The 22745-nt window shown below is 48.4% G+C and overlaps 1 protein-coding gene across 3 annotated transcripts in view; it reads left to right on the forward strand.

Annotated features, from left to right (window-relative positions):
• Window positions 1-22745, forward strand: part of KCNK10 (potassium two pore domain channel subfamily K member 10) — a 149025-nt gene that overhangs the window by 65352 nt on the left and 60928 nt on the right. For all 3 annotated transcript variants that reach the window (XR_006344145.1, XM_043921036.1, XM_043921037.1), the window contains exon 2: window positions 328-662. Coding sequence is in view for 2 of the 3 variants with exons in the window: in XM_043921036.1 (XP_043776971.1) it covers window positions 328-662 (335 nt within the window). In the remaining variant the exon portion in view is untranslated. The remainder of the gene's footprint in view (window positions 1-327; window positions 663-22745) is intronic.

Raw genomic sequence — 22745 nt, forward strand, 5'->3', positions numbered from 1 at the left:
CTTTGCTTAACAAGAAACTGGAGGGAGGAGCTGAATGATAAATAACAGAGACATGGCTTTCAGATTTGGACCCTTGTAGAGAAATATACACATTTCAGACTCAATTAATTTTATCATTATTTTGAAAACTAGAACCCCTGGTGCTCAGCTTTTATCATTCAAGCAGACACCTAGCAACTGGTTGAATTTCCTCCCTGGGGCTTGGGGAACCCATGTTGAATCCTCCCATTTGACAGCCGGCTTGCGAAAGACGTCTGCGCGGTGACACGGTGGGTTGTGTGTTTATAAACGAACTCTCTTCTCCCTCTCGCCCGCCCCGTTTCCCAGTGGCCGTTCCTGCAGCAGCGCCCCCGGCGTGCCCGCCCAAGGCCGCCGCTAACGGGGCTCCCCCGGCGCCTCGCCTCGCCGTGTCCTCCCGAGCCGCGGTCGTAGCCAGGATGGAAGGCGCGGCCCAGGGGGGCCTGCAGACCGTCATGAAGTGGAAGACAGTGGTTGCCATCTTCGTGGTCGTGGTGGTCTACCTCGTCACGGGTGGTCTCGTCTTCCGGGCGTTGGAGCAGCCCTTTGAGAGCAGCCAAAAGAACACTATCGCCTTGGAGAAGGCGGAATTCCTGCGGGATCATATTTGTGTGAGCCCCCAGGAGCTGGAGACGCTGATCCAGGTGAGCAGGGAGGGAGTCGGCCATCGCCTTGCCCGCGGGGGGAGAGGGCGGCCTGGACGTCTGTCTTTCTGGCTCACTGAGCCTTGCCTTTGGTCGGGATGCCTCTGATGGTGAGGGGGACCTCGCTGGGAGGTGACATTTGAGTGGACATCTGTGACAGGATGCAGGGCAGGGTCCCCCAGACCACACAGCAGCAGGCGGCGTTCTGCATCCTCCGCTCTGGGATGCGGTGCTCAGCGGCTGCAGCGGGCTGAAGTTGTCAAGTTCAAGGCCACTTATGTAGGCTGATTCACGTTACCTCTGTGTGAGATGCTGGGTAAGAGGGTGGCCTGGAAGCCAGAGAAAGAATTTTAAGCAAGCAGGGGTGTCTTAACCTGTCTCAGGGGAGTGAGAATGGGGCAGAGAAAAGGCCACCGGAAGTGGGGTGGGGAGGCCGCAGAGACTTGGAGAGGTTTGGGTGGCTTTGCGAGGATGAAGCAGTCTGGATGTCCGTAACAGCGATGAGCAAGGCACTGTTTTGGACATTCACTGTGTGTCAGGCACCGTGCTGGGGCCTTCCTGTATTTTGGATAGGAAGGAAAAAATATTAAAAAAAATGGAGGTGGAGAACTTTGGGCTCCTGCCTGTGGAAGCCAGGCAGAGGACGCAGAGGTGGGGTGGCGTTGGCGGGGTGAAGTGAGGCTGGAAGGGAGTGTGGGGGACAGGGAGTCATCTAAGGTGGTATGGGGTGGGGGAGAGAAACAGGAGGCTTGAGAAGCACCTCAGGCGGAGAGGACCAAGTCCCAGGAAGAGGAGAGGGAGGCTGCTGAGAGCCCAGTTGGAGGGCTTCACCGTGGAGGTGACGGAGGGTGGAGCTTCTGAGGCTGCCGGTTGGTTTCCAATCTGCACACCCTCCTGAAGCACGAGGCATACAGGTGGAGGGTGGTGACGCTTACGGAGGCAAGGGAGAGCCCCGTTTTTCTGGGGATTCTGAAGTTTGGAAGGCAGAGGGATGGAGAAGACAGCTTCCACAATTCCTTTTGGCCCTGGTGTGACCCACATGAAATTCTAATGGTAGGAGAATGCTGGAGTGGGTAGCCTATCCATTCTCCAGCAGGTCTTCCCGACCCATGAATCAAACTGGGGTCTCCTGCATTGCAGGCAGATTCTTTACCAACTGAGTTACCTGTGAACCCCAAGGGAAAAATGAATATCATATATCAATGCACGTGGCTTCCCAGGTAGCTCAGTGATAAAGAATACACTTGCCAGTGAAGGAGTTGCAAGAGACATGGGTTTGATCCCTGGGTCAGGAGGATCTCCTGGAGGAGGAAATGGCAACCCATGCCGGTATTCATGCCTCTGGAGAATCCCATGGACAGAGGAGCCTGGCTGGCTACAGTCTATGGGGTCACAAAGAGTCAGACACAACTTAGCGACTAAGCATGTGCCGCATTTTAATGCATGTATGTAGAATCTATGAATAGAAAAACGGTACAGATGAAGCTAGTTCCAGGTCAGGAATAGAGATGCAGGTGGGTGGACTCAGCAGTGGGGGCAGGGGGCTGGGGGTGGGGGAGGAAGAGGAGAGGGGGACAGATGGGGAGGTTAGGACTGACATGTATGCCCTACCATGTGTAAAATCGACGTGGGAAGCTGCTCTGTGATGACCTGGTGTGGGGGTGGGGGCAGTTGAGAGTACATATGTGCATAACTGAAAGTGACACAATGTCGTAAAGCAAGTATAATCCAATAGAACATTCTAACGGTTACTACACATCAGTTTGCCATAGGAGTCATAAGTCTGGGCTGCCTTATTTATTTATTTTCAGCTCCACTGATAGGTAGGGGATTTCTGAGGCCGCTTATGATCTGGCCCCTTTATTGTAGTTGTATTCTTTTTCTTGTTAGTATATAATCTTTTAAATGTTTCTATAATCTGACTTGGTGGTGGTTTAGTCACTGAGTTGTGTCTGACTCTTGCGAGCCCATGGGCTGTAGCCCACCAAGCTCCTCTGTCCATGGGATTTCCAGCAAAAATACTGGAGTGGGTTGCCATTTCCTTCTCCAGGGGATCTACCTGACTCACGGATCAAACCCACGTCTCCTATTTTGGTAGGTGGATTCTTTACCACTGAGCCACCTGAGACTTGACTCTTAAGTTTAATAGAAATATACATTTTCCTTCTGGGAATGCATATGACTTCATACTATGTCCTGCAATTTTTATTAAAAAAAATAACACCTTACAGTTTAAAAAGATAAGGGCAATGTTTCATATCACTCTTTATTAGATGGCCTTGTCTTTTTTTTTCCTCCTTTCATGGGAAAATACTAACAGTTTTGTGATGATGAGAGTGTTGTGCTAATCTGTTTAGCACAGGTGTAAGGCTCAGATTGCTGTAAAGAATGGAGAACATAATTCTGGAGTAATTTTAAGTAAGGAATTATACATGCTGCATTGATATGTAATGAGACCCTTTTTAATTAGTTGCAGTACATGTAATAACCTAATAGGTGGCCTGGATTTAATCTGGACTCATGCCTGAATTTTCCTTCCTTAGATGATGAGATATTGGGGAAAGGGATCATGTCTTATTATCTTTGCATCCACATGTAGCCTCTGCATGGCTTTGCATCTAATTATTACCCAAGAGAGAAGTGCTTTTGGAATGAGATATCAAACAAAATCTCTAACACTAGTGGTGCCATGAGGTATCTGAGCTTATTCATACATTTCTTTATTAACTCAGTATTTCCCTATTGTCCATTCTTTGGTCTTTTCCTTTATGAAAGAATTCAGAGGCTAGAATGGACAGGATGACAGAGGGTAGTTCCGGTGTTGCTGTTAAGACCCATCCTTTGACTTCAAAGGTTCCTCTGTGAAATGAGGGGTGTGTGTGTGTGTGTGTGTGTGTGTGCGTGAGATCATTTCGCGAGATCATTTTTATAACAATTTAAAAATCTACCCTTTGTTAGGTATCTGTTGTGAGCTAGGCACCTTCTATCCATCATCTCATTTAATCTCTCCAATAACATTCTAAGTTGGCACTACTATACCCATTTCACAGGTAAAGAAACTGATGCTAAAAGAGGCTGAAAACCTTTCCAACCATCAGTGTGGCAGAGCTGGGATTCAAAGTGAGGTCTCCCTGACTCTTCTTTGTCTCACCCAATGAGTCTTTAGCCCTTTCAGTAGTTCTTGCTTGATCATTAGCTTAATTCTCTCTTAAACATTTGCTTCATGTTTAACGCTTTCCAGAATTTTAGCAGAGTCAAAAAGCATTGGAGTTCCTTGCTGTCTAACAGAAAACATTGCTTTCCCCACGCCCCCCTCCTTTATATGCATTGACTCTCAGTCCTGGATATGGGACACCTTAAGGTCTCCATCTGCTGTGGGGTAAGGGTTTATACCCGTGTTTGTCTACAGTTTTTGAAGGTTAAGCAGTTAAAATGCTGAACCTACGTCAATTAAGAATCACATTACTGGGGCTTCCCTAGTGGCTTCGGGGTAAAGAATCTGCCTGCCAATGCAGGAGACACAGGTTCAGTCCCTGGTCCGGGAAGATCCCACATGCTGTGGAGCAACTAAGCCTGTGTCCCGCAGCTGCTGAGCCACTCTCGAGAACCCCGGGCCACGGTTCCTGAGCCCTTGAGACACAACTGCTGAAGCCCGTGCTCCGCGGCAAGAGAAGCCACTGCAATGAGAAGCCGGTGCGTCCCAGTTAGGAGCCCCGGCCCGCCGCAGCTGGGGAAAGGCCCTCACAGCAGTGAAGACTCAGCACCGCCAATAATAATAACAAAGAAGCACATTATCATGCGCTGCCCTTCAGTCCACTGCTTCCTTCATAGGCTGTAAGTGGCAACACCTTTGGACCAGGGAGCGTCCTGTCCGGTCACTTTAGGGCGTCCTCTGGGCAGCGCTCTCTGGAGTGCTCATTAGAAGCACGCTATTTAGGAAGGTTTTCAGGGTGCTGTGTTCTAAGCTGGAAAAAAATAGTATTATTGTATCTCAGCGATATTTTTCTTGTTGTATCTAATAGGTAAAAGATTAGATTGACGGTATTTATCTGGTGGTGTCGGGACTCCTGGCTGAACTGAGTGAACCACTTGTAGAGCTAATTCGGAAGGTGTAAGTCATATTATTAACACAGAGTAGTTGGAACAGTTTGAGGGGTAGTCGCCCAGTTGTGTCTGACTCTTTGCGACCCCATGGACTGTGGCCCTCCAGGCCCCTCTTTGCATGGGGGTCTCCAGGCAAGAATACGAGGGTGAAGGTGCCAGTCATTGGGATCTTCCTGACCCAGGACCGAATCCGGGTCTCCTGCATTTCAGGCAGATTCTTTACCTTCTGAGCCACTGGAACACCTAACCCCCATGAAATGCCTGGATAGCTTAAAAGAGCTACAGCTGGAGACGGGTTTTTGGGGGAACTGGGGGACTGCAGAGGAGACAGATGGGTCACCATCCCTGACCTCGATGCTGTTATGGAGGAGACTGTCTGATTAATAGATTCATCTGTGCATTCTTTACATTGCTGTTGAACTTCCCGTTGTATCAGGTAACAGGCTAGATTTGGGGATAGGAAACAGGAGAATAAAATGCACCTTGAGCAAGTTACAAACCTCTCCGTGATTCTATTTCATTATCAATAAAATGTGCTGAAAACCCCTCACCCTTAGGGCATTGAGAGGATTAAATTCTGTAATTCATGAGAAGGGCTTTGAACTGTGCTGGGCATGTGGTGAGTACGCAAAAATAAAAAATGTAGATATTGCTGCTGCTGCTGTTTATAGTATCATTCAAGGAGCTCAGAGTTTTAAGCAGTGGTTCCTGATGGGGAGTAGGTTGCTTCCGGGGGCGGGCACATTTGACAACGTCTGGAGACATTTTCTATGTCACCGCTGGAGAGATGGTGCACGAGGTTCCTGGGAAGAGGCCAGGGATGCTGCTGCTAAAGACCAGCCCACTCATCACAGCGAGTCATCCAGTCTCACTTGGCAAGAGGCTGAGCAACCTTGGGGGAAGAGGCGTGTCAGCCAGTAATTGGAGCTCACTGGAGTGGAGCTATTTCCCCCCAATTTTATTGAGATATAATTAACATATATCCCTGCATAACTTTAAGGTGTGCAGCATAATGGTTTGAGTATTTATTGTGAAGTGACTACTGTCAAAAGTTGAGCGGGCATCCATCCTCTCCTATAGGTCCAATAAAGAGAAACCTTTTTTCTTTGTGGTGAGACCTCTTAGATTTCCTTTCTTACAGCTTTCAAATATACCATATCTCAGTGTACATTCCCCTCGAGGACTTATGACTGGAAGGCTGTAGCTTTCCAGCACCTTCCTTCAGCTCCCCTTCCCCCACCCCATCTCTAATATTTTTCTCTATGAGTTTTTTTTTTTTTTAAAAAAAACATTTCACACATAAGTGAAATCATACAAACATTTTTGTCTTTCTCCATCTGATGTATTTAACTTAGCATAATGTCCTTAAGGTCCGTCTGTGTTTGTGCAAGTGGCAGGATTTCCTCATCTTCTGATGGTTGAATAATATTCCATGATATCTGTATCTATCTATCTCTGTGGATTTCTGCACCTATTCATCTGTTAGTGGCCACTTAGGTTGTCCTCACGTCTCGTCGCTTGTAAATGATGCTAGGAGCGTGGGGGTGCAGACATCTTTTCTGGTTCGTGTTTATGTTTCCTTTGGATGTATTCCCAGAAGTGGAATTGCTGGATCATATGGTAATTCTATTTTTGATTTTTGAGGAAACTCATACTGTTTTCTGTGGCGGCTGTACCAGTTTCCAAGCCCGTGAACAGTGCCCGAGATTCCCTCTTCTCCGCATTCCTGCCAGCATTGTCATCTCCTGTCCTTTGGATGATGGCTGGCGTGGACTTCCGTGAAGTGTGTAAACAGTGGGAGCCCCAGGGAGGCCGGCAGAGGTCAGGAAGGACTTGGTGCTGTTTGTCTCTTTTAGTCCCTACGGCGATCGTGTGAGGATTGTTTGTCCTGCCGCTTCCAGCGGAGGAAACTGAGGCAGCCTGAGGAGCAGCTGCACGCTCAGGGACATCTGACTAGTGACTTGGAGGAAACCAGATTTAGTCCTGGCAGCCTGACCCGCGCGCCATTCTCTCATACACGGTGTGTTGGAGCAGAGACGTGGAATGTGGAAGGATGCGTTCAGAACTCACCCTGAGGGCATCCCGCCAGCCTGGGGCGGGGAGGTGTGGGAGAGCTCGTGGGGGACGGGGCTGGACCTGAGAGGTGGTCGGAGAGGCTTGTCAAGGAGTTAGGGCTTCCTGCTGCGGGCAGTGGGGACTCGCGGAAAGATTCAAGAAGGTCGCGACGTGACGGGCGTTTTCTGCTGGAGAGATAGCCCTTTTGGCCATGATGTCGGGTTGGAGGCAGGAGACGCTGGAGGAAGGGAGAGTCGTTTGGAAGAGTACCGGGCCCTCACAGGTGGGCCCTGCCGAGATGACAGTGGATGCGGCCGTATTTAAGGGAGTCCGTCAAAGCCGACTTGAAAACGACTCATTCCTCCGGCCCCGCATCCCTGCCTCCCCAGGCAGAGGCCACGTGGATTGTGTGGCCCGGCAGGCAGCACCCACACTCGGGTTACTCTCCCGTGTTAAGTCTTGCTTTCCGCTCACGGGCTGTGTGACCTGGGTGAGAGATGGCATCACCGAAGCCTGAGCTTCTCTTTCTGTGCAATGAAGATGGTGAAGATAGCGTCCACCTGTTAGGGAGGTCTGCGGATTAAACAAGAAAGCTCAGCTACTGGTGAGCTCAGAACTACGGTGACTGCTACTATTTATTTCTTAGGGAAGGCAGGAAAAAAGAAGTTTAGAAAGCCCCTCAACCATGTGCATCCGGGGGTTTTCTGTTCAAGGAAAAGAGAAGAAAGCTCTTGAAATGCCCTGTGGGGCTTCAAATCCTAAATTTCCTAACTGACCGATGTTGCTTTGCTTCACCTGTTCACGTGTCAAGTCCGTGTCGCAGAGACGACTCTCCGAGCGCTGAGCAGGGCTGCTGAGTCCATTTGCTGAGCCGCTGTGTCCCCTTGCGTGTCCTCTCGGGGACTCACCCCGCCCCCAAGATCATCATATCTTCACCCACAGCTTTGGTGGGGTCGCTTGGCCTCAGGTGATTCAGTAGATACCGGGCTGGCTTCCTGGCCTCGGTTCCCCCTGACTGCCCCCTGTGGGGCTTGGGACACACGTGGGAGAAGCTCAGGGCCGGGAAGATGGAGGCAGCCCCAGGGAGCAGGTCACCGGGACAGCGGCCTGACCAGTGACTGCAGGGTGGGCTGAGCGAGCGCCTTGGTCCTCCCGGCCTGACGGCTGTTCGTCCCTCAGGGAGAAACGTCCACCTTCTAGGTTGGTGCCCGGGGCAAGGTCGTTAACCCGGGCTGGGCCTCAGCAGCTCAGTCCGCTGGGCACACGGGAGACCTATCCCGTCTGTGCAGTCTTCGCCTCGAGACCCGGTGAGAGAGTCAGCAGACGACCGTGATCGGGAGGTTTCCTGAGGAGTGGTTGTCAGCATAAAAAATAGCTACCATTTATTCCTTGTTTCCTTTCCTCTAGGCATGTTGTAAGCGCTTTAATCCTTTAACCCTTGCAACAGACCTACAGGTAGGATCTATCATCATCATTCAATTCCCTGGATGAGCAAATAAATTCTGAGAAGTTAAGCAACTTGCCTAAGGCCACCCAGCAACTAAGTGGTTAAACTGGGATTTGAGCCTAAAAGAGACCAGACGTCTAAGCACTGTGCTAGACTGTTCACTTGTGTCAATGGCCTGCATCCTCCATACTATGTCTGAGCTTTTTCTTGAAGCCTTTTGCTCCAAGGAAAAGACTGGCGGGAGAAGGAGACGTTTTTCGCTGACATGGTCCTGTGGTTAAGTTGCTGAGTCATGTCAATTCTTTATGACCCCATGAACTGCAGCACTGTCCTGCACTGTCTCCCAGAGTTTGCTCAGATTCTTGTCCATCACTTCAGTGACGCCATCCAACCATCTCATCCTCTGTTCTCTCCTTCTCCTCATGCCCTTAGTCTTTCCCGGCATCAGGGTCTTTTCCAGTGAGTCAGCTCTTCACATCAGGTGGCCAAAGTATTGGAGCTTCAGCTTCAGTATCAGTCCTTCCAATGAATATTCAGGACTGATTTCCTTTAGGATGGACTGGTTGGATCTCCTTATAGTCCAAGGGACTCTCAAGAGTCTCACCACAGTTTAAAAGCATCAGTTTTTCAGCACTCAACCTTCTTTATGGTCCAACTCTCACCTCTGTACATGACTACTGGAAAAACTATAGCTTTGACTAGATGGACCTTTGTTGGCAAAATGACGTCTTTGCTTTTTAGTACACTGTCTAGGTTTGTCCTAACTTTTCTTCCAAGCAGCAAGCATTTTTAAATTTCATGACTGTGGTCACTGTCTCAGTGATTTTGGAGCCCAGGAAGAGAATATCTGTCACTGCTTCCACTTTTCCCCCTTTTATTTGCCATGAAGTGGTGGGACCAGTTGCCGTGATCTTAGTTTTTTGAAGGTTGAGTTTCAAGCCAGCTTTTTCACTCTCCTCTTTCACCCTCATCAAGAGGCTCTTTTGTTCCTCTTCTGCCATTAGAGTGGTATCATCTGTATGTTTGAGGTTGCTGATATTTCTCCTGGCAATCTTGATTCCAACTTGTGATTCATCCAACCCAGCAGTTCGAATGACGTACTCTGCAAAGAAGTTAAATAAGGGGGCTGACAATATACAGCCTTGTCCTGCACCTTTCCCAAGTTTGAACCAGTCAGTCATAGGACTGTAGCACTCCACATGTGGACTGTTGTGTGTTCAAAGAAGGAGGTATCAAGGAAATGAAAGACAGTGAACTGGGGGTCAGATAGCCTTGGTCCCATTAAACCTAGAACTACTTTTCCTATTTCGGGGCTGGGGCTGCCCCTCCTCATTTGGAGTATTGGGAGGAGGGGGTGAGATACCCCAGCAGAGCTCCCAGCATAGACAGACATTTAGGAAACAGTATTTCCTCCCCTTGTTCCAGCTTTCGCCTCCAAAGCCAAGTGCAAGGAACGGAGCTGAGAATGAGAGGCGTACCTGGAGGGCGTGCCTTTCTTTGGCAGGTGAATAAGATGCATTGAGTAGGTTTTCGAAGTCGTCGTTCCCACCAGCTCGACTGGAGAGTCACTTCATCCCAAGCGTGTCTTATCCTCTGGGCTCTCACACATCGCTAGTGCTTCCTTCCCTGCCTGCAGTACAGTTGTTTTGGAAGCTTCCCCTCGTGACTTGTCTGGAAGAGAGAATGGAACATTCATCCTCTGGAACCATCAAGGAATAGAATCATGAGGCAACTTCCCTGACCGGCAGGGGAGGGAGCTTCGGCCTGCATGGGTGAGGATCCGCAGTGGTCGTTTTTCAGGCCGTGGATTCATAGACATGTAAAGACTCTGAGCGTCTTCAGCGTGTCTGGTGTGGTCACGGGGCTGCGGTTTCTCCTGGAAATGGCCCTGCTGGAGGGAGCAGTGTTTCATGGGAGTGCGTTTAGTGTTGGATGACTCAGACGGTAAAGAATCTGCCTGCAGTGCAAGAGACCTGGGTTCGATCCCTGAGTCGGGACAATCCCCTGGAGAAGGAAATGACAACCCATTCCAGAATTCTTGCCTGGAGAATTCCATGGACAGAGGAGCCGGCTGAGCTACAGTCCATGGGTCACAAAGAGTCAGACATGACTGAGGGACTAACTGAGGTGGTCACAGGGAGGATCTAGGACTTTCCTGGTCGTGGAACAAGCAAGAAAGGTTCCTCTCTCTCTGGAGAGTGTTCTGAGGGCAACTTGTGTGAACCCCGCCCCCAGGGAGCAGTTACTTCGCGGTCCAGAAGGCTGACTTCTGTCCCCGGCACACTTCAGTCCTCGTCTTGTCAAGTTGCTTCCTCCTCAGAACCCTCATGAGCTTCTCTTCATGCTGGTTCTGTGTCTGTAGAAAGGCTGAAGCTTCCCACGGTCTGCCAGGGGCTGGGTCTGGAAGTGGGAACCTCAGGAGTGGGGTCCCTCCTCATCCTGCTGGGTCTCCCCCGTCCTGGACTGGTTCCGTGCCTCTTTCTGTTGGTGAGCAGGATCCTTGCCACTGGTTTGCACTTTGTGATTGTGGAGGGCTTTTTACTCTTTGGTAATAAATGCCTAGAGCCTTGGCTGGTTTCCTCAGTACTGAGGCCTTGGGCTTTTTTTGATGGCTACTGTTTGACACCGTTGGTGAGGCCCGGACTGTGTGCAGGCTGGGGCCAGGCTGTTCACGTGTGTTCTCCACCTCGTATTTTCACTCATTATCCCAACGGGTAGCTACTGTTATCGCCTACATTTACTGATGCTACGGGCCCTGGTTAAGTCCTCTTAACTAACTAGTGGCAAAGGTGGGTATGGAATCCGGATTTTCTGACTCCAGAGCCCAGGCTTTCTCTCTCCCTTTTAATTTTATTTATTTTTAAATTGGTGGAAACTTGCTTTACAATGTTGTTTTGGTTTATGCTGCACAACAGTGAGAATCCGTCGTCATTATCTGCACACACATCTCTCTTCCCCCCGAGCCTCCCGCACCCCACCCCTCTGGGTTGTCTCTGAGCCAGGCTGGGCTCCCTGTCTTTTTTAGCAACTCCCCACTAACTGTTTTACACTCAGGAGTGTATGGATGTCAGTGCTACTTTCTCAGTTTCTCCCACCCTCACCTTCTCCAGCTGTGTGTCCCCAGATCCATCCTCTACTAGGTTCATCACTACCAGTTTTCTAGGTTCCATATACGTGTGTTAGTATATGATAGTTGTTTTTCTCTTACTAACTTACTTCACTCTGTATAAGAGGCTCTAGGTTCATCCACCTCCCTACAACTGACTCAAATTTGTTCCTTTTAATGGCTGAATAATAATATTCCATTTGTATAAATGTACTACAACCTCTTTATCCATTATTCTGTTGATGGACATCTAGGTTGCTTCCATGTCCTGCCTATTGTAAATATTGTTGCAGTGAACATTCAGTTCAGTTCAGTCGCTCAGTCGTGTCCGACTCTTTTCGACCCCATGGACTGCAGCATGCTAGGCTTCCTTGTCCATCACCAACTCCGGAGTTTACTCAAACTCATGTCCATTGTGTCAGTGATGCCATCCAACCAGCTCATCCTCTGTCGTCCCCTTCTCCTCCCGCCTTCAATCTTTCTCAGCATCAGGGTCTTTTCAAATAAGTCAGTTCTTCACATCAGGTGACCAAAGTATTGGAGTTTCAGCTTCAATATCAGTCCTTCCAATGAATATTCAGGACTGATTTCCTTTAGGATGGACTGGTTGGGTCTCCTTGCAGTCCAAGGGACTTTCAAGAGTCTTCTCAATACCACAGTTCAAAAGCATCAATTCTTTGGTGCTCAGCTTTCTTTATAGTCCAACTCTCACATCTATACATGACCACTGGAAAAGCCATAGCCTTGACTAGACGGACCTTTGGCAAAGTAATATCTCTGCTTTTTAATATGCTATCTAGGCTGGTCATAACTTTTTTTCCAAGGAGCAAGCATCTTTTAATTTCATGGCTGCAGAGATTATGGAGCCCCCAAAAATAAAGTCTGCCACTGCTTCCACTGTTTCCCCATCTATTTGCCATGAAGTGATGGGACCGGATGCTGTGATTTTAGTTCTGAATGTTGAGTTTTAAGCCAGCTTTTTCACTCTCCTCTTTCACTTTCATCAAGAGGTTCTTTAGTTCTTCGCTTTCTGCCCTAAAGGTGGTATCATCTGAGTATCTGAGGTTATTGATATTTCTCCTGGCAATCTTGATTCCAGGAGAAATCTTGATTCCGTGCTTGGGGTACATGTATCTTTTAGAATCGTGGTTTTCTTACATTATATACCCAGTAATGGAATTGCTGGGTCATATGGTTGATTTATTCCCAGTTTTTTAAAGGAGTCTCCATGCTGTTCTCCATAGTGGCTGCATCAGTTTACGTTCCCACCGGCAGTGCAGGAGGTTCCCTTTTCTCCGTGTCCTCTCCAGCTTTTATTGTTTGTAGATTTTTTGATGATGGCCATTCTGACTGGTGATACCTCACTGTAGTTCTGATTTGCATTTTTCTAATGATAAGTGATGTTGAGCATATTTTCATGGGTTTATTGGCCATCAATATGTCTTCTTTAAAGAAGTGCCTGTTTAGGTCTTCTGCCCATTTTTGATTGGGTTGTTTGTTTTTCTGATGTTGAACTATGGGAGCTGCTTATATATTGTGTAGATTAACCCTTTGTCTGTTGCTTCTGTTGCAATTGTTTTCTCCCATTCTGAGGGTTGTCCTTGTATCTTGTTTCTGGCTTCCTTTGGTGTTTGAAAACTCTTGAGTTTTATTAGGCCCCATTTGTTTATTTTTGTTTTTATTTCCGTTAATCTAGGAGGTGGACCAGAGAGAATCTAGCTGTGATTTATGTCAGAGTGTGCTGCCTGTGTTTTCCTCTAAGAGCGTTATAGTTTCTGCTCTTATATTTGGGTCTTTAATCCATTTTGAGTTCCTTTTCGTGTATGGTGTTAGGAAGTGTTCTAATTTCATTCTGATACACGTAGCTGTCTAGTTTTCCCAGCACCACTGATTTAAGAGACTCTTTTCTCCATTGTATATTCTTGCCTCCTTTGTCGGAGATAAGGTTCCCATAGGTGAGCCCATGCTCTCCTAATCAGGTCCTATCCTCGGCTTGACACAGTGGGGTTGAAGAGTGTGTAATTGTATCAGGAGAAATTCCTCCTGACTAAGGGAAAACCCACTTAAACCACAGGATTGGAGAGCTCCTTCCTGAGAGTCAGGGCTTGCCTTCCGACCCAGAGCTCCCTCCCAACATACGAGAGAAACTGTGCCAGGGCCAGGGGCTGGGCTGTGGGCTCTGGTCTAGAGACTCATTTCTCTCGTTGAGGAGGAGTTAATCTGTGGTGTGAGCAGCTGCAGGAGAGCCTGGGCATGATGCTGTGGTCCTGGGCACGGACCTTTGATGTTGTCATGGTGACCGAAGCTGCTATTCTGCAGATAGAAGGCCAGAGATCTTGAGCTGTCAAACTTTCTCCCCACAAGCAGGAGCTGTTGGTTAATCTGCATGACCCATGAACATTCCCCAAGGCTGTGACATTTACCATTCTCTTCTGCCCCAAATCACTCACTCACTCACTCATTCATTCATTAATTCAACAAATGTTTTGATTGCCTGCTGTGTGCCAGATTCGATGCTAAGTACTGGGGACATGATGGTGAATAAAAGGCAGACATCATCCCCGACGTCTTGGAGCTTATAACAGGATGGCCAAACATCTCAGCTTTTGTAGCCCTGTGAATAGCACCCTCTTTCCTTTCGAAAGTTTCTCTGTTTGAAAGATAAATTACATGGTCACTCTGCTGATTGGTAATGGGAGTGGCCAGCCTTATACCAATAGTCACACAGATAGGTGTAAATAAAAACAGAAATCGACTCTGAATGTTCATTGGAAGGACTGATGCTGAAGCTGAAACTCCAATACTTTGTCCACCTGATGTGAAGAGCCGACTCATTGGAAAAGACCCTGATGCTGGGAAAGATTGAAGGCAGAAGAGGATGGAGACAGCGGATGAGATGGTTGGATGGCATCACCTTCTCAATGGACAAGAGTTTGGGCAAACTCCAAGAGATGGTGAAGGACCAGGAAGCCTGGTGTGCTGCAGTCCATTAGGTTGCAAAGAGTTGGACAGGACTGAGTGACTGAACAGCAAGAAGAAAAACCAGATGTAGGCTGCAAAAGCGAAGTAGCTGGAGCTGGGAGGCCTGTGAGCAGAACTGACTCAGCATACGGGAAGCGGGAGCTGATGGTTGGGCCCCCGCGGTGGCAGGAGGCCAGGATGTCTGGGAACTCGGGAGGAGGGGAGTGTTGTGGCCAGAGTTCTGTTGGCAAGGGGAGATGGACACTGGATCCAGGGAGGGGCGAGACCCCACAGGGCCTGATGTTGGATTTATCCTGAGAGTCTGACTGTTTCAGGCAGCAGGTGACATGATGCAGTCAATTAGTGCACTGCCATTTCGGTCCCTCACGTTAAACCGGAGCGTAGTGGCCGTACTGATGAGCTGGACTTTAGTCATCCAGCCATCCATTCATCAGCTAAACATTTATGGAGTGCCACCTATGGCATTTTGCTAAGTGTCCTGCTCTGGATTTCTGAACTGTTTTATCCTCAGAGGTGACAAAACCTAGGTCCGGGAAGAACCCGTCATGAACCCCCACCCGCTGTCCATGGTGGGTAATGCCCTGCTTGCCTGGAAGCATCAGATACTCACATTTGCCTCTGTGCTAGACTATGGGTCTTTCCTGGTGGCTCAGACAATAAATAATCTGCCTGCAGTGTAGGAGACCTGGGTTCAATCCCTGGGTCAGGAAGAAACCCTGGAGAAGGGGCTGGCTACCCACTCCAGTATCCTTGCCTGGAGAATCCCACAGACAGAGGAGCCTGGCGGGCTACAGTCCCTGGGGTCGCAAAGAGTCAGACATGAGTGAGTGACCAACACTTATAGACCGTGTTGGCTCTTCATCATTTTCCCACCTGTCTCTTTTCCAGGTTTGTGAGTTTTTTTGAGGTTGGGGCTATGTCCTTTATCCATATATCCCTTATGCCTAGCACAGTGGCTGGTCCATGGCAGATGCTTGCAGTTGAATGAGTGGTGCTCATATATCTCTTTTGGAGACCAAGAACCCTTCATTTAGGACCTTCCCAGAAGCAAGTTTCTTTCTGTGCACTCAGAGACCTTTCCTTCAGGTCAGGTCATCAAGAGTACATGTTCGTGTTCTTTATGCATGAGCAGACTCCTTGGTGTTGAAAGCCGCAGAGTTTTACATACTTAAGAACATGATGGTTTTAGGGAAAGAATGACTCCTGAGACAGGCACTCAGCAGCCCGTGGAAATCCTTGCTGTGAGCCGAGTTCACAGCAGGATCAGCCTTCTCTTTCCGTGACCTGGGCCCTCCCTTCTTCCAAGCCTGCATTTTTTTTTTTTTTTTAATTGGAGAGTAATTACTTTAGGGTGTTGTGTTCGTTTCTGCTGTCCAGCAGCGTGAATCAGCTGTGTGCATCCATGCATCTCCTCCCTGTTGAGCCTTCTCGCACACCATCCCACCCCTCCAGGTCATTACCCAAGTAGCCTTCTGTGTGGGAAGTCTGGACCACAGCCAAGGCATCTTTGTGCCCAAAGATGGAGCTCGGGCAAGCTGAAGCAACTCTCCTGGCCATTGCCCTGAAGTCAGAAGGCACTGCCCTTTCTCCAGCCAAGCGGTCACGTGGAAGATTGTTCACCATGTGCAAGAAGGGCCTGCAGCCCCTGGCCTGTCTCTGCAGGCTCCCACTTCATTACTATTATTGTTCATATCCCTGGGGTTGTTGATTCCATCACTGTTTAGCGAAGAAGATCTAAGGCTTTTAAGCCAGAAATTAAAGAGCTAATGGCAATTGGCATACTAGGAAATGAATTTGCAAATGCTAAGTCAGTGTTCTAAAAACACTCTCATAAAAATAAAAACAAAACCCAGAAATGAATGCTGTAGTATCCACATTTATCTACAAATGTGCATATGTTTGTTCCTTGTTTAAAGTGAAGCAAAAATCTCACTTAACAAGATTTTTTAAAATTTTTTAAATTAAAAAAATTTTTAGTGGCGTATAGTTAAGTTCCTCTGCCTTTTCTAGCTTGTACATCTGAAAGTTCTTGGTTCACATACTGCTGAAGCCTAGCTTGAAGGGTTTTGAGCATTACTTTGCTAGCATGTGAAATGAGTGCAATTGTATGGTAGTTTGAACATTCTTTGGCATTGCTCTCCTTTGGGATTGGAATGAAAACTGACCTTTTCCAGTCCTGTGGCCACTGCTGAGTTTTCCAAATTTGCTGGCATAGTGAGCGCAGCACTTTCACAGCATCATCTTTTAGGATTTGAAATAGCTCAGCTGGAATTCCATCACCTCCACTAGCTTTGTTCATAGTGATGCTTCCTAAAGCCCACTTGACTTCACACTCAACATCTACTTCTGCTTCACTGACTAGACTAAAGCCTTTGACTCTGGATCAGAACAAACTGTGGAAGATTCTGAAAGAGATGGGAATACCAGACCACCTTACTCATCTCCCAAGAAACCTGTATTCAGGTCAAGAGGAACAGTTAGAATCTTACATAGAACAACTGACAGGTTCAAATTTGGGATTGGAATGAAAATGGAATATACGACAAGGCTGTATATTGTCACCCTGCTTATTTAACTTCTATGCAGAGTACATTATGAGAAATGCTGGACTGGATGAACCACAAGCTGGAATGAAGATTGCTGGGAGAAATATCAACAACCTCAGATATACAAAGAAGTGATACATAGGTGATACACTGTAAGTGTATGGTAAGTGATACCATAAGTGATCCACACAGTGACATCACTGTGAAGAGGAATGAAAGAGCTTCTTGATGAGGGTGAAGGAGGATGGTGAAAAAGCTGGCTTAAAACTCAACAGTCCAAAAACCAAAATCATGGCATCCGGTTCCATCACTTCATGGTAAATAGAAGGGGAAAAAGTAGAGGCAGTGACAGATTTTATTTTCTGGGGCTCCATAATCACTGTGGATAGTGACTGCAGCCATGAAGTTCGAAGACGCTTGCTTCTTGGAAGGAAAGCTATGACCAACCTAGACAACATATTAAAAAGCAGAGACATTACTTTGCTGACAAAGGTCCATAGAGTCAAAGCTATGGTTTTTCCAGTGGTCATGTATGGATGTGAGAGTTGGACCATAAGGACAATGAGTGCTGAAGAACTGATGCTTTTGAACTGTGGTGTTGGAGAAGAACTTGAGAGTCCCTTGGACTGCAAGGAGGTCCAACCAGCCCATCCTAAAGGAAATCAGTCCTGAATATTCACTGGAAGGACTGATTCTGAAGCTCCAATACTTTGGCCACCTGATGCAAAGAGCCGACTCATTGGAAAAGACCCTATTGCTGGGAAAGACTGAAGGCAAAAGGAGAAGAGGGTGGCAGAGGATCAAATGATTAGATGGCATCACTGACTCAGAGGACATGAATTTGCAGGTACTGTGTTAGACTCTGATGATTAGAAAAATAAAATAGAAGATGATGCAAGATGCCTACTCCCTGTTCTTCAGAGGCCTCTAGCGCAGAGTTCATTGTTTCACTAGCTCACTTGTATGGTGTTACTGTGGCCACATACTGCTCTAAAGCTTTCATGTTTAATATCATTTAGTCTTTACAATGAGCGTTTGAGGTAGGGGTTAGCAACGGAGGGGCAGAGAAGTTGGATAATTTGCCCAAGCTTAAGAGGCAGGTAGAACTGGACTCTGGACACAGGCAATCTGACTCCAAAACCCCTACTTTTCCACCATGATGCTCTGCCCCTTTTGGGGAAACTGATGTGGCTTGAGGCCGGTCATTAAGAGTCCAGTGTAATTGGTGCTGGAAGGTAAGGAAACACTCAGGCCCCTATTCACAGAGCAGGAGTCTTCGACTCAACCTGCGGAACCCCCAGAAGGACCTCGTTCTCCTGTGAGAAGACCAGAAAGGAATGATTATCTGTTGGTTGTGCTTTTAAGGGATATGGCCTTGCATCTGCACATAAGGGTGTTGGGCTGAGTCAACAGATTCTATTTAAGAACCACAGTACACAATGTATCATTTAAGTCTGAGGTTGAGGGTTGCTTATCCGTCTTCATGGAGAACATGCATTTTCCCTCCCTTCTCGGTAGAAATGGGCAGAAGAGATGAAAAGCTGGTTGTTGAGCATTAGCCTTACTGAGGAAGGGACGGTTTAACCTTTTGTCTTGTGAGAAAGGAGGATCAGAAGTACAAATTCTCCATACTTCTCCATGCTGTCCTTTTTCAGATAAAAGGAGGTGATGTAACAGATAAGCTTTAGAAAAGAGGTTTGCAAAGTGGTCAGAGAGTTATCTGTGGGAGACAGGAGAAGGCCAGAGTCAAAGGTGGACTTGCCAACCACACCCAGCTCTGTGGCCTGCTAACTACTACAAAGAGGCCAAGTTACTTTATTTCTATCGTTTCATTTATGAACAGTGGGAATGATAACAGGATTTGTTATTGCAGGGTTTTTGTTCAGGTTGAATAAGCTAAGGAAGCGTATTGTAAATCCTGGCTCCTATGAATATTTTCATGAGTGTTCTCGAGGTTTCTTCAGAGGCTCTGGGGTTGTTTGTGTTTCCTTGTCTGCCCACACATCAAGCCGCTCATCCGAGAGAGGTGCTGGTAAGCGCTGATTCATTTTCTAAGGGGCACAGGAAATGAAATATTAATTGGGGATTAATATCGAGCACTCAAGAGTAAGAAAGAGTCCAGGCAGAAAACTGTCAACTTGAAAAGTAGTCACAACCTAGAAATTGAGAGTTATGTTTTATTTGGTGGGAATTTTTAGGACTTCAAGGCCAGGAGACAGCACCTCAAGTAACCCTGAGAGAACTACTCCAAGGAGGTGGGAGCGGAGTCAGGTTATAGAGGTTTGCAGCAAGGGGCAGGTAGTCTGAACACTGAAAGATTATTGCTAATTTAGGAAAACCAGGTATCTCATAAAGAAGACTGAGGGCTGAAGAATTGATGCTTTTGAACTGTGGTGCTGGAGAAGACTCTTGAGAGTCCCTTGGACTGCAAGGAGATCCATCCAGTCCATCCTAAAGGAAATGAACCCTGAATGTTCATTGGAAGGTTGGATGCCAAAGCTGAAGCTCCAGTACCTTGGCCACCTGATGCGAAGAGCTGATTCACTGGGAAAGACCCTGATGCTGGGAAAGATTGAAGGCACGAGGAGAAGGGGACGACAGAGGATGAGATGGTTGGATGGCGTCACCGACTCAATAGACTTGAGTTTGAGTAAACTCCGGGAGCTGGTGATGGACAGGGAGGCCTGGTGTGCTGCCGTCCATGGGGTCGCAAAGAGTCGGACACGACTGAGTGACTGAACAAAAGCAAGATATCTCAAGTTAAGGAATTTAGCACTTTTCTGTGTATGGGGAGACACAAGAGCCTGGGCACGCTGCAATCACTTCTTTCATGTGCACCTCCGCTCTCTGGGGCCAGCATCCTGGGATCTGATTGTTCACACCCTTAGTTCCTTGATCACCTTAGTGAGTGGCGGCAGCTTGTAGCAGCTCGGTGGCTACCTCATAGCAGGCATGGTTCTCCCAGGGCTCAGAAAGTCACCTGTGGAGGGCTGGAATCAAGGATGACTGTGACATCCTTGTTTATTGATATGGCAGGAAGTGCTCCATTTCACAAAGCTACAATGAGCCCAAGATAGCAGAAGCATCCCTTTTTCTTGACGTGATTAATCATCTGTTAAATCTCAAGCTCTCTCCAGTGCAGTGGCACTGGAAGGAATAATCCTCTTGGATTTAGCTCACACAGCAATGAATCAGAATTCCGGGAGCTGCTTTTCTAGCCCAGTGGAAAAAAATATTTCCCCTCCCCCCCAGAAATTGGGTAGACTCATCTTTGATAGGAATAATCTCCAATGCAGAGAGAGCGGGGCATGCTTCAGACATTCTCCTTAGGACCAGAGTGATTTTTCAACGTCACTTGGCAAATTTGTTTCTGTCTGGAGAGGCTGAGTCCAAACTGAGATGAAAGAGTGACAGTTAGTTCGTCTGAAAGTTTATTGATCTTTTCAGAGCAGACACATGTATCTCTGCCTCCTTAGGGTACTGGATGCTTTCAGATTTCTCTTATTTCATCCTTGCATGTAGTCAAAGGGAGAAAACTAATTCTATGTGGTAAGGCATAATTTGAAATGTAAAAGTGTCCTCCCAATATATCTTGGTCCCACATGACAGGGTTTGACTAGGTGAGTCATTAATATATTCTCGGTGCTAAGGAACCAAGTTATAGAACTTTTTCCCCCAAAGAAATAACTAGTAGAGGCAGCAAGGAAGGCTCGCTTGCTCAGACCAGAGGCTCTGGATGGGCTGCTCAGCTCACGTTGGGTTTCTCTCTCTTGTTCTTCAAACAGACTCTCTGCTCCTGCTGTCCAGTCTGCATGTGGCCCCCTCTGTACATTTATGACCAGCCCGTAAACAAGGCTCTGATGAAAGCCTGCTGCCTGGATCCCCTGGGGCCTTGAGGAAAGGCTAATATTTGCGCACAACTGGATACTCAGGGCAGCAGGAAAATAAACAGCATCCTCGTATCCCCCATGGCACTCAAGGTGCTCACGCTGCCTTTTTATGCGCTGGCCTGGTTCCTGGGTGGGGAAGATCCCCAGGAGGAGGCATGGCTACCCACTCCGGCATTCTTGCCTGGAGAATCCCATGGACAGAGGAACCTGGTGGGCTAGAGTCCACGGGGTCACAGAGAGTCAGACATGACTGAGTGACGGAGCGTGCAGCCCACACAGGTCTTGGGGAAGGTTTATTGATGGGAGATGCCGAGGTGATGAGTCTTAGGATGGCTGGTCTGCTCGGCCAGCACCGGTCCGTCTGCTGCACCGGCCGTCTGCCCGGGTGGGAGGTGAGGACCGTGTCCCTCAGTCTCCCTCTCCCATGACCTCTTGTAGACCTTTGGGGTGTCTCCTCCTGGAGGGCGGGGGCAGCCTGCTCTCTAGAGGCAGGGAACTGGGCTAAGAGGATCTGAGACAGGGAGAAAGAGGACCACAGAGGATGGAGGGAAGCTGCCTTTCTGACATTTAGGGTGATGATCCCCCAGTGCCAAGGCCGAGCATCCGCTTGCTGGCTTGGCCGGGCAGGAGATGTGCGATCATGGGCAAGGTCCTCATTCCTCTGTCTCGTGTGTCCCTGGGGGATGCCTATGTCACAGGTCACCGTGAGGGTTCACTGAATTAACCTATGCACTGGCAAGTACTTAGGATTCCTGTTATTATTAATATCATTAGGTACGAAATGACAGGGCAGGCTGTCTGAGTCATATCTCACATCAAAAAGTTCTGACAGCAACCCTGAAAGGTAGGGTCCCTTATTTAAAAACCTTTATAGATGTATGTGACTGTGCTGGGTCTTAGTTGCAGCTGCGGGATCTTTCGTTGCAACATGCAAACTCCAGGTTGCAACACGTGGGATCTAGTTCCCTGACCAGGAATTGAACCCAGGGCCCCCCGGCATTGGGAACACAGAGTCCTAGCCACTGAGCCACCAGGGATGTCCCTCCTTCATTTTAAAGACGAGAAAACCGAGGCTCAGGGAAGCCGAACACCTTGCCCGGGTTGGACGTGCGCACTTTACCCGTAAACTTTCCCTGTTGCAAGAGGAATGTATGAAGTGCTTATACTGTTTGTCTGTGCTGAGGACTTCCGGAATCAAGAGGTGCCTCGCTGGGGGCTGTGATTCCCCCACCCCGCTGTTGTTTGAAGGACGTGTATGGTGTGGTTCTGCCCTGGGGTATGAAGCAGGCTTTCCATTCACTTCTGCTGCTGAAATATTGATATGTGAATTGCTTCTGAAGCAGGAGAAATAAAAAGCCACCGTGGAGAACAGATTAGTCTCTTACTTCCCCTTCTCCCCTGGGGCCCCTCTGCCGCAGATGTGCGGGGTGCGGGGGGATGCTGCACCCTGGTGTCGGGGCTTGGGGTCGTTCCGGGCGCTTCTGAGCCCTAATGACTGCGGTCTGCCCACCGCCTTTCTCGGTCTCCCAGGGCTTGTGGCTTTCCTTCCCTCCACTAATGGCTGAAAGCGCGCCTGCTCTGAGGACATTTATGAAACCACTTCCCCCACCCTCATCTCGCCTCGACCCCTGGCTGGATATCTCCTTCCTAAACCCCTTTGCTGACCGTGCCCTCCTGACATGAAGAACGCGGAAGAGCTGGAACCACCCTGCGCCCTCGGACGAGGTCCTTTCCTTTCGTCCCCGAGCTGTACGCCGTCAGAAGAAGACTGCGTGTCCTGGCTAACGCCTGTCCTGCAGTCCCGGCTGACTCATGAACCAAGCCGCTTTCCCTCCGCGAGTGTGGACACTAAATCAGCGCCCGCCAGCGCGGGCGTTGGCATCGCGGCGGAGGCCCCGCTCGGCCGCCTGCCTCAGCCTCAGACAAGCCGAGTGATTCCTGCTCCGCCTCTGT

The sequence above is a fragment of the Cervus elaphus genome, chromosome 12 (genome assembly GCF_910594005.1).
Source record: "Cervus elaphus chromosome 12, mCerEla1.1, whole genome shotgun sequence".
NCBI lineage: Eukaryota > Metazoa > Chordata > Mammalia > Artiodactyla > Cervidae > Cervus > Cervus elaphus.